This window comes from Bos taurus, chromosome 2 (assembly GCF_002263795.3).
Source record: "Bos taurus isolate L1 Dominette 01449 registration number 42190680 breed Hereford chromosome 2, ARS-UCD2.0, whole genome shotgun sequence".
Classification (NCBI taxonomy): Eukaryota; Metazoa; Chordata; class Mammalia; order Artiodactyla; family Bovidae; genus Bos; species Bos taurus.
This window is the reverse complement of record NC_037329.1, coordinates 27,224,707-27,236,691: the sequence shown is the minus strand read 5'-3', so window position 1 is coordinate 27,236,691 and position 11,985 is coordinate 27,224,707. Positions and strand designations below refer to the sequence as shown.

The following is an 11,985-nucleotide window of genomic DNA, read 5'->3' as shown; positions in this document are numbered from 1 at the left end:
TAAGTGCCAACAAATCAGGATACAGGGAAACTGGAGGTCTGGGTGGTTGAAAACATTTGAAACAAGCTGGTTGTAGCATTCAGTTCAGTTGCTCAGTCGTGTCTGACTCTTTGTGACCCCATGAATCGCAGCATTCCAGGCCTCCCTGTCCATCACCAACTCCCGGAGTTTACTCAGACTCACGTCCATCGAGTCAGTGATGCCATCCAGCCATCTCATCCTCTGTCGTCCCCTTTTCCTCCTGCCCCCAATCCCTCCCAGCATCAGAGTCTTTTCCAATGAGTCAACTTTCGCATGAGGTGGCCAAAGTACTGGAGTTTCAGCTTTAGCATCATTCCTTCCAAAGAAATCCCAGGGCTGATCTTCTTCAGAATGGACTAGTTGGATCTCCTTGCAGTCTAAGGGACTCTCAAGAGTCTTCTCCAACACCACAGTTCAAAAGCATCAATTCTTCGGCGCTCAGCCTTCTTCAGAGTCCAACTCTCACATCCATACATGACCACTGGAAAAACCATAGCCTTGACTAGACGGACCTTTGTTGGTAAAGTAATGTCTCTGCTTTTGAATATGCTATCTAGGTTGGTCATAACTTTCCTTCCAAAGAGTAAGCATCTTTTAATTTCATGGCTGCAGTCACCATCTGCAGTGATTTTGGAGCCCCCAAAATAAAGTCTGACACTATTTCCACTGTTTCCCCATCTATTTCCCATAAAGTGATGGGACCAGATGCCCAATAGCATTAGCTATTATTTATTTTGCAGCTGTTTAAAAATTTCATCAATATTGGCCTTAAGAAGCCAAGACAAGGCTTAGATTGAGAAAAATCATTGCTCTGGAAAAAAAATTTCATTTCCAAGCAGGCCTCCCATACTAAAAAAAATGACCTGGGCAGTTACTTGTTCATTTCCTCATCCCTAAAATGAAGACCTCTGTGAAGTTAAAATTGGATAATAAGATGGAGTGGTTTTTTTTTATTATGATTTTTTATTAATTTGGTTGTGCCAGGTCTTAGTTGCAACATGTGGGATCTAGTTCACTGACCAGAGATTGAACCAGGCCCCCTGCCTCAGGAGCACAGAGTCTTGGCCACTGGATCACCAGCAAAGTCCCCAGATGGAGTATTTTTAAAGGTAAATAACTGGCAGATCATAAATGCAAGACATTCTAAAGCACAACTGAGTTTTCAGCACAACTAATTTTATCCCAAACATCCCTCAGATCAGATTAGCACAGTAGTGGGAGAATGAGAGTGAATATAATTCATAGTCTGTAGTCTGCCCGAGGGGAGAGCAAAACCTGGGGAGAGCCAGTGCTGGCAGACTACTTCCTGGCTCTCCTCCCACCGCAGTAAAAATAATAAAGGAGACTGTGAGGTTCTCACCATGGACAGAGATTAATACTCATTTCCTGGAAGACATTTAAAGACACTTTCTGAAAAGTGATCTGATGCCATTTGCAGTCCTGCTTAGTGACTGTCAGACCCAAGTTCTCACCCATAGCAGCCAGGCTGTATTTTAAGCTCTTTTTGGGAGAGAAGCACAGAAAACCCAGTGAGCAAAGTTGCCATTACTATGCCCTATTTCATGAGAAGTGCACTTCAGTTACCTCCACTGCTTTACCTCTTCTGGAGATTAGGGTTTTCTTTCATTCTAGAGATAGAGTCTCCGAAGACTTGACAAGATACATCACTTAGTGCAAAATCTAATGTAATGGGAAATCCAATTAAGCCCAATAGTTGACATATTAAATGTCAGTGCAGCTTCTTTCAGGTAGACTTTTGGCAGAGGGAGGGGTTTAAGGCCAAAAGGAGAACAAGCTATGTATGAATTGCTTTATATCAATGATTTCAACCCTAACTGCACATTGCAATCATTTGGAAAGTATTTTTAAAATGCTAATGCCTAACTTCCATAACCAGAAATTTAATTTATCTGGGAAAGGCATAGAATTTTTTAAAAAACACCCCCAAAAGACTGGTCAGTCAAAACATTTCCTCCAAGAGAAGCAAAGAGTCTAGGGAGGTACCTGTAGACACTGGATCCCCATAATAAGGTGCCATTAAACGATGGGGCAAGTCCTGGGGCCACGGCTGAGTTTTCTAAATTTGCTGGCGTATTGAATGCTTATTTAACTTTTATGCAGAGTTGCTGCTGCTAAGTCACTTCAGTTGTGTCTGACTCTGTGCGACTCCATAGACGGCAGCCCACCAGGCTCCCCCGTCCCTGGGATTGTCCAGGCAAGAACACTTGAGTGGGTTGCCATCTCCTTCTCCAATGCACAAAAGTGAAAAGTGAAAGTGAAGTCACTGTCACACGCTCAGTTTTGTCCAACTCAGGCTCCTCCATCTGTGGGATTTTCCAGGCAAGAGTTCTGGAGTGGGATGGAGTACATCATGTGAAATGGTAGGCTGGATGAAGCACAAACTGGAATCAAGAGTACCAGGAGAGATATCAATTACCTCAGATATGCAGGGCTTCCCTGATAGCTCAGTTGGTAAAGAATCTGCCTGCAATGCAGGAGACCTGGGTTCAATCCCTGGGTTGGGAAGATCCCCTGGAGAAGGGAAGGCTACCCACTCCAGTATTCTGGCCTGGAGAATTCCATGGACTATATAGTCCATGGGGTTGTAAAGAGTCGGACATGACTGAGCAACTTTCACTTTCACTTTTCAGATATGCAGATGACACCATCCTTATGGCAGAAAGTGAAGAGGAACTAAAGAGCCTCTTCATGAAGGTAAAAGAGGGGAGTGAAAAAGCTGGCTTAAAACTCAACATTCAAAAACTAAAATCATGGCATGCAGTCCCATCACTTCATGGCATATAGATGGGAAAACAATGGAAACAGTGACTGACTTTATTTTCTTGGGCTCTGTCATACGAGCAACTCTCCCATGCTCTCAATTGTTTTTGCTAGCCAATAAAAATATGCCTCATTCCTAACAGTTCTACCATCTAGTAGACCTACTACTCAGTAATCTCCATATCTGCTTTCTGGCCTCACAGTCGAAAAATAACACATTTCCTTCCAGATTTCATAAACTCCATGTATTTTCTTCTCTGTTCCACATCTCTCATATTATTCTCTTTGCTAATAAGGAAATAGTAAAATATTTTTATTTAAACATCTGCAATCAGAAAATACTGTCATATCATATAAACTTTTCATGCCTAGATATTTACTCATCTGTTTTCCTGAAAGACCCAATAAAATAGTCAAAGAGCCACAGTCTATTTTAAATTAAAATGCATTGCTTTAAGGGCTATTTGACATGCAGTAATTATTTACATAGTCTTCTAGTGAAGCACAGAAATTGCTAATGTCTCTGCCCTTGAAGGAAATGAACCGTGCAAAAATTTCAAGCAAACATGATCCAACTGTTCACACAAAAGACAGACTGCATAAGAAATGCATTGTGTCTCTACCCAAATTTCCCCTCGACTTGCCACCGATCCGCATTTACTTCACCTCTTTAGCATCAATTAAAATCATAAAGTAGTTGAACTTTTCAGCAGAGGACAGACATGCCCTCTCCACAGATGGTCAGTATCACATGTCACAGTAATGGCTGGACACGCCAAGAGAGAAACGTATAAAAATGGTAGAACTCAGAGCACTTCAGCTCCGCTCACTCTATGTTTAGAACTGCCTCTCTTTCAAGATGGATTTCCTTCATAGGAATGGAGTGCTCGTTATTCAGCATTTGCAGAAGGACTACCGAGCTTACTACAATTTTCTAAATTTTATGTCTAATGTTGGAGATCCCCGGAATATCTTTTCTATTTATTTTCCACTTTGGTTTCAACTTAATCAGACAGTTGGAACTAAGATGATATGGGTAGCAGTCATTGGGGATTGGTTCAATCTTATTTTTAAATGGTAAGCCTTCTGTTTTGTTTCATTCTTCATAAAGCTTCTTCTTAAATTTGTAGCTTTGGCTTAATGATCACATTTCAGATGTGTATAGTTTTACTTGGATGATCTTTCAAACATACTGGTTAACTTGAAACACCTATTCGTAAACAGAACTTACAAAAAAGCATAGAAGTCTATACTTTATCTGACTTAGAAGTAAATTCCAAAAGCCTATAACATATATGGTATGATTAACCAAGAAGTGAGTTAAATGAATTGCACCATAATGAACAGATTAATAATTCCAAAGACCACTTTGATATTTTCAGTCTAAGTGTCCAAAGCACTGAAAGACTTCCCTTGCAAGGAAAAAAGTCCCTGTTTTTATTGGAAACTAGGATCCCAAACTCCATATGACTCATCCTCTATAATGAGAGACAGACCAGAACTTAAATTCTTTCAAAGTCTCTCAATAATGAGCTTTCCTCATCAACAGTCTGCTTGAGTCATTTTTATAGGAGAGAATAGCTAGTCTCCAATAAGTAACAACTGTGTGTTTAAATATATATGCATATTTATATTTCTTTAAATACAGGATATTATTTGGTCATCGGCCTTACTGGTGGGTCCAAGAAACTCAGATTTACCCAAATCACTCAAGTCCATGCCTTGAACAGTTCCCCACTACATGCGAAACAGGTCCAGGTAAGCTGTTAAAGCAGCCTCAGGTTACTAAAGATATTCCAACAGATAGCCATTGTACATGATTATCACCTAATAACTGTACAATATCATAGAGGGTTTTAAAGAAAATGGCATGGGTGAGGATGCTAAAAGTTCATAAACAAAAATTGCTAGTGAAAAGGGTAAAACTTTTATGAGTAAGAAAATTTCATTTTTAAAAAATTTGTAAAAGGATAAGTTAAAAGAATATTCCCCAAATGATTTTATTCTTGGCATTTTTTTTTTTTGAAAGGAGGTCATGGTCTGATATAGAAACAAACAAAAGACAATTAACTAGAACACATTTTTTAAAAACTATATTAAAATACTGGAAATGCTGATTTATCTGCTGCTGTGCACCTTTCAAAGTTATTGTAGATCTGAGAATCACATAAATGAGACAACAGACAGGGTTTCTGTAAGAAAGGTAAGGACTTCCTGGTATTACTATTGCCTGCCGAAATTCTCTTTCATCGTAGAGTTATTTCTTTCCACTTTGCTTTTTCTCTTGTGTATACAGTACCTAAGTAGACTTCTGGGTCCACTCTCTCATAAGTAAGATTTTGTATGAGTATAAAATCTTTACTATGAGAGTTGAATTTAAGATTATAAAAAGTTTTAAATATATATATATATAAGGTAAATTGCATATTGTTTTACTTTGTAAGATTGTGTTATATTGTACCTCCACACAGTTTTGTTACATAGCCTCAAATTATTGGCATTTGACATCCTGAGACTAACCTTGAATACAGTGAATGTGTAAGTTCCTAATAAATTTTTGGAATATCTTTTTTTTTTTTTACTACCAAAAAAGTAGGCATCCATCTGTTATAGTACTTATCACTCTATAGTATTATTAATATTATTATTAATACTACTAATATTATATTATTATTATAGTATTATTGGTATTAGTAGTAGTAGTAGTAGTAGTTATTTAATATCTGACTCCTCCAATAGACTGTGCATTCCATCATGTCAGGGATGCTATGTATTTTATCTTTGTGAAAACAATGCAGGATGGATGGATGGATGGATAGTATCTGGGACAATTGAAATGCTGCTGCTGCTGCTAAGTCGCTTCAGTTGTGTCCAACTCTGTGTGACTCCATAGACGGCAGCCCATCAGGCTCCCCCGTCCCTGGGATTCTCCAGGCAAGAACACTGGAGTGGGTTGCCATTCAATTGAAATGCTACTTTGGTTTATCCCAGAACTTCCCAGCACATGCTCTGTCTTATGAGACATTTTCTGGAAAAGAAAAAAAGAAATACTACATTTTACATTCACTCCTTGAAGTTTTCCAATACATGAAACATATAAAAAGCCCTGATAATTTCTGTTTAAGAAATCAATTTGAAAGAAAGAGATCCATAAGTCATAGATTTGTCTTTATTTAAACTGGTGTTTTTCAAAAAGAGACTCAATGAATTAAGCTCAATGAATCTCCACTTGGTAAAAACTCAAGGAGTACATCAAAACAAAGTGATTTTTTAAAAAAAGATCTAGTGACATGGGAAAGACATTCTGGGAGTAGAAAGGCTTCCTGTCTGCAGATTTATTCTGCCAGGATTGATGCCACTTTGTAGCTTCCCTTTTCCATTTAATGACAAAGACTCCTAGTGCAGCAACCAGTCACAAGATGGGCATGGGGCTAGCTAGTACATAGCAGTTAGTTGGGAAATCAGACACAGCAGTGATAGCTTTAATATGTTTGACTTTTCAGCCCAAAGAAAATAAGCTGATTCAAGATTCAATCCAAGTACTTCAATTTTGTCATCAGTTAAAAACAATTAGATATGAAGAATGACTAAGGATGTGGCAGATTTTTTGATGCAACAGCCCGAGTTCTTAATTAGACTTGAACATTTTGATTTCTGGACTTCAATGAACTTGAATAACCTGGGGAAATTTTTTGAAATGGTGTTTGACTCAATTTTATTTATTTCTACCCATTACTAAACAGTACATACAGCCTATGTCCTATGGCTTTTTTCTGAGTTATTTGTAATATTCATGGCTAATATGCTATTCTATTGTCCATTTCTGATAGTTGTACTCTATTAACCACCTTTCAAATGGATTGCCACTTTCTTGTTGCAGGAAGTCCATCTGGCCATGCGATGGGTTCATCATGTGTCTGGTATGTCATGGTGACAGCGGCCCTGAGCCACACCGTCAGTCAGATGGATAAGTCTTTTATCACTCTGCACAGGTCAGCTTTGCTCCAATCTCTGTAGCCCTGGAACATGACAGTTTTAAACACAGAAAGTCTTTTTAAAAATTCAGTTTAGTGTAATTTTAGTTATTAAAATGTGCTTATTCAATTCTATCATAGCCAACTTAGCAAAATGAATAGGAGATTAATATTTTGCTTTTAAGATAATATCCTAATTAGCTCACAATGATTACCACATTACAGGGTTGGAAATGTTTAATTGATTAATGACTTTTTAAATGTGCTTTTGGGGTCCCCATAATACTATACTCACTTTAGTAGTTCATAAATAAGTCATCTGAAATTATATAAGGAAGTATTTTTCCATGCATATTCCCTTACTTTAAACAAATTTTTGAGAAGCCTCATTCCCCTCGAATACATTGGTTACTTTAGTATAATTATGCTTTCTTCTTTGACTAACTAATGATTTTGACATAAATAACATATATTCTAGCTTTAAATATTATGCAATCTTTTAATTTAAAACATCCAGAAGCAAACTTAAATTCTAATGTTAGTAGATTTAATGTTAGTAGATTCATAACATTCTGAAAGGCCTAGACCTTTAAATTATTCAAAATTTTTATACTTTTTCCTTCTTTTCTTTCCTGATATACTTTAACTATCATTAAAATAATTTTGAGCATCACTTTAATCATAAATTATTAGGCAGTCTGAGATAAGATTCTCCAGTTAATTGCATAAAAGCTACTATAAGATACACCATTACATTAAAGTTCTTTATAATAAAGAATTTCCAAGTTCCATCTCATATTCCACTTTTCAGAGTAATATTGGGTAATATACAAAACAAATAACCAAAGGAATTTGGGCATCTTTAAAGTTTATCCTAATGAGACTGTGACCTGTATGCCTTAAGGTATTCATTATCCAATCCAAAACAACAATGGTAAAAAACATGTTGTCATCTTTAAAAATTAGCATTTTCTATCCATAGACAATTTTTCAAAGTAGGAATCTAGATAAGCCTTTCCTTTTCTCTGTAGCTCATTTTCTCCTCCAGTTCCTGGAAAATTATTTGTTTGTTCTCAAAAAAAAAAAATTCTCAACTCTTCTTTGATTCTTATAACTGCATCATTTCGTTGATCCATCAAAACGTACTGAGTGCCCACACCTTACCTAAATATTACCACATCCTTGTTGATTCTTCTTCCATATGGATACACCCTGCTTATTTTCTCTTTGAAAGTCTTGTTTCTCTCTATTCCTTAACTTTTCAATATCCAAAATTTAGTCCAATTATCAGGGACAAATCATTCAGAACCATCAAGGATTCCTAGAACTCATTATTGCTAATATTTTTTATTAAAATGATGAACATTGCTTGGACTTAAATATTTTTATAAGTTTTCTGCATACTACTGCTTCTAACTCAACATATATAACCCATAGGTCACTTTCTGTTTATTATTTTCTACGTGTCAAAAACCAAGGAACCAGGACTCTTGAGAGCTTGAGAGTCTTGAAATTAAACCCAGTGAAAACTTGCCCTTGATGGAATGCCTGTGTGCTTTTCATCAGATTGGCAGCTGCCTCTTCTGTGAGTTTTCTTCAAACAAAGAGACTTTGAGAGAGGAAAGAGGAAGCACATATGACAGGGAGTAAAAATATATATAATTTATTCTAGACCACTGTAAATATTAATAATTCCCCCAAGCTTGAATTTCCCTTCATTAGAATAATTATCAGGATGCCAAGTCGGTTTCTTTTTACAGCATTTATTAAAATTTCACAATATAGCCTAGCACTGGTTCAGTTTAATGCATCGATAAATATAGAAACATCTGTTAAAACATTTGAAATCCTATAGAGTGCAAACAAAATTGAAAGACCCTCTAGAATTATGATATTACATCACAGCTAGAAGATTCCTCTATGAAAGATCATCTGGTGTCAACCCCCCGCCCATTTTTATGAGTGATACAATTTCTTTGCTTTTTATGCTTGTCTCTATTTTTCCATCGTAGACTGACTTGGTCATTTCTTTGGAGTCTCTTTTGGTTGATTCAAATCAATGTCTGCATCTCCAGAGTATTCATAGCAACACATTTTCCTCATCAAGTTATTCTTGGAGTAATTGGTGGTAAATATGATCACTTACCTTTTGTTGTATCATTGAAAGCTTTAGTGTCCTTTGTTTTATGTTGTCAGATTCTCCCTGCTAACTGATTCCCCAAACTCAGGTAATTCTATCAAGCCACTGATATTTAATGCTGCCCTAGGAGCTTAAGTGGTTCTTCATATCTCTCAAATTCTCCATACAGGCAATGGTACACATTCTCACTCAAAAGTATAAGTGCATAACCTCTTGGTGACACGGTTGGGCTTCTCTAAAGTGTGACTAGTGCTGAGTCCAACTCCCAAAACACCACGAAGGACAGTGTGCTTGTGTCTTGGTTTGGGAGACTTAATAATGGCCTTCCAACCTGCACACCGTGTCACTCTCTCAGAAACACCTGCAGTGATTATTACCTAACTGTGGACTTCATTCAGCAGCTGCTTTGTATTTCTACCAGCATTCACAATGATGGAGTTTCCGCTTTTCAACTCCACATATCTTTCAAAGGCTCTCTACATTAACTGGCTGTGGCAATTGAAATATTAATTGCAAGCACCTAGATCAGTTCTCCAGAGAAGGCAATGGCAACCTACTCCAGTGTTCTTGCCTGGAGAATCCCATGGACAGGGGAGCCTGGTGGGCTGCTGTCTATGGGGTCAGACAGAGTCGGACATGACTGAAGTGACTTAGCAGCAGCAGCAGCAGATCAGTGCTCTGCCTATAAAGTGGGTTGTCACTCAGTGCCCTGGACTCCTGAAAATCCCCCCTGTGCTAATGTGGATGGGTAAAAGACCATGGGAAAAGTGAGGTTTCAGTTACTGCCTTAAAAAAACAGGTTTTGGAAAATGGATAGAACCTAGGTTTCTACAGCCCTTTATCATTGAAAACTGTGGCTAAATTCTTTAATGCAGAGAGGAATGATTCCTGAGAGTCTCAAAGGCACACAGTTCTGCTCAGTGTTGCTTTCCAATCCCCAGGCGTCCTGGTAGCGGAGATCTTTGAATACACTCCAGGTATCCAAACAGCCAGCCTGAGTGTATACCTGAAGACCAACCTGTTCCTCTTCCTGTTTGCACTTGGCTTTTACCTGCTGCTCAGACATCTTGACATTGACCTGCTGTGGTCCGTGCCCATAGCCAAGAAGTGGTGCGCCAACCCCGACTGGATCCACATTGACACCACACCTTTTGCCGGACTTGTGAGAAACCTCGGGGTCCTCTTTGGCCTGGGCTTTGCAATTAACTCAGAGATGTTCCTCAGGAGCTGTCGAGGAGAAAACGGCTACGGGCTGAGCTTCCGGCTGCTCTGTGCCCTGGTCTCGCTGACCACTCTGCAGCTCTACCACTTCATCAAGATCCCCACTGACACCGAGTATTTGTTTTACGTGCTGTCTTTCTGTAAAAGTGCGTCCATCCCACTGACTGTGGTTGCCCTGATTCCCTACTGTATTCATATGTTAATGAAACCAAGTGCCAAAAAGCTTAATTAGAATTGTGTGGAGGGCTGGTGCCTGCGGCCCCAGGATGACACTACCCCATGTTCACATAAGACCAGCAGAGCAGACAGAAACTGGAGGCTTCCAGCTGGAGGTCACAAATGGCAGCCATAAGACCCAGTCCATTCTCATATATGTTTAGTTTGGCCTTCAGAGTTACCTGTGTTCCCCCGTCTTTTAGAGTGTATGTTAGTCAACCATTCCTGTTTGACTTTTTGTGACCCCCAGGGATGATAGCCTGCTAGGCTCCTCTGTCCATGGAATTCTTCAGGCAAGAATACTGGAGTGGGTAGCCATTCCCTTCTCCAGGGGATCTTCCCCACCTAGGGTTTGAACCCTGGAACTCCTGCACTGCAGGCAGATCCTTTACCCCTGAGCCCCCAGAGAAGCCCTAAATTTAGATTAGCTGCCAATATTTTAAAACCAGGATATTTGACATAAAAGTTTGAATTTCTGTATTTTCCTGAATAATCTGACTGTCTGGTCACACAGGGCCTGCATTCCCACCTGGAGACAGTCCACTGTAGCTGACTGTCACCAGGAGACATGCACTCTGCATGCTGTCGCTGTTTTCAGTACCTTAGAGAACCACCAGTATCAGAAAACTATCATCGTAAAGTCAGGTTGCTTCTGGCTCCTGTGGGCATTTTAATGGCAGTCAGATCTGATCCCCTCAGTGATTAGATAAGGAAATGGAGATTCATTCAGGTGAAAAAACTCACTGGTATCACACCACCATCAGAACATTAGAACCCAATCTTCTGACACATATTTACATGACACTGTATTTTGTTTCTTCAAGAGGTAAAAATCTATAGGAATGAATGCTTTTACATAGGTTCTATGATGTTTGCCATGCAAGTTGGTAATTTTTCCAGAAATGACCTTAAAATATCGTATCCTGTTTGACTTATATCAGGTATGCTGGGTACGGATGGGGCCAGCAGTAGCTCTAGTTATGGTTACATATCCACAGGGAAGGAAATAGGCTGGGTTACTTTCTGGACTTGAATCTCTTCTTAACTCTTGGTCTCTGTTTTATGGGAGTACTTTCCAACATTTTAATAAACTCTTCTGAAGACTCTCTGCTGAGAACATTATTTACTCCACCCCAAAGGTTTATCTCTTCATTACATCATCCTTATATGTTATTTTTAGGAGCTAATCTTTCAAAACCAGGGAAATCGAGTGCCTTCCTGTAGGTCATGCTCTAACCCAGGAAAATTGTGAAATGCTTATATTTATTAGTTGAGTTCTGCATATACTGAACTGTGATGAAAATATACAGCTTTACTTTAGAAAGTTATTATTGATGGAATGCTAACATACTAAAAGTTTTTCAGTAAATTTGTTTCCCCTTCATTGGACCTAGTAATTCTAAACTTCAAGTTGATAACTATTTCATTTCAATCAAGTACATTCTGAGTCAGATTTTGCTACATATTGTAGTGACCTGTGATCTGCCACAATGCTTTATGTAACTCTTCTGAAGAATACCAGTATATGAATTATTTTAGATATTATATTAAATAATCCATAAATATGTATGAAAACACCAGTTCCAGCAAGTGCTATTTGACAAAATATTATTTGAGGCTAACAAAACCTCT

General features: G+C 38.4%; 1 protein-coding gene across 1 annotated transcript; it reads left to right on the top strand.

Moving 5' to 3' along the window:
* The first annotated feature begins 3,661 nt into the window (after positions 1 to 3,661).
* G6PC2 (glucose-6-phosphatase catalytic subunit 2) lies at positions 3,662 to 10,369 on the top strand. Its single transcript, NM_001192046.1, has 5 exons — positions 3,662 to 3,879; positions 4,451 to 4,560; positions 6,683 to 6,794; positions 8,789 to 8,904; positions 9,858 to 10,369. Exons 1-5 carry the CDS (start codon positions 3,662 to 3,664, stop codon positions 10,367 to 10,369), a joined length of 1,068 nt encoding a protein of 355 aa, NP_001178975.1.
* The last annotated feature ends 1,616 nt before the right edge of the window (positions 10,370 to 11,985 follow it).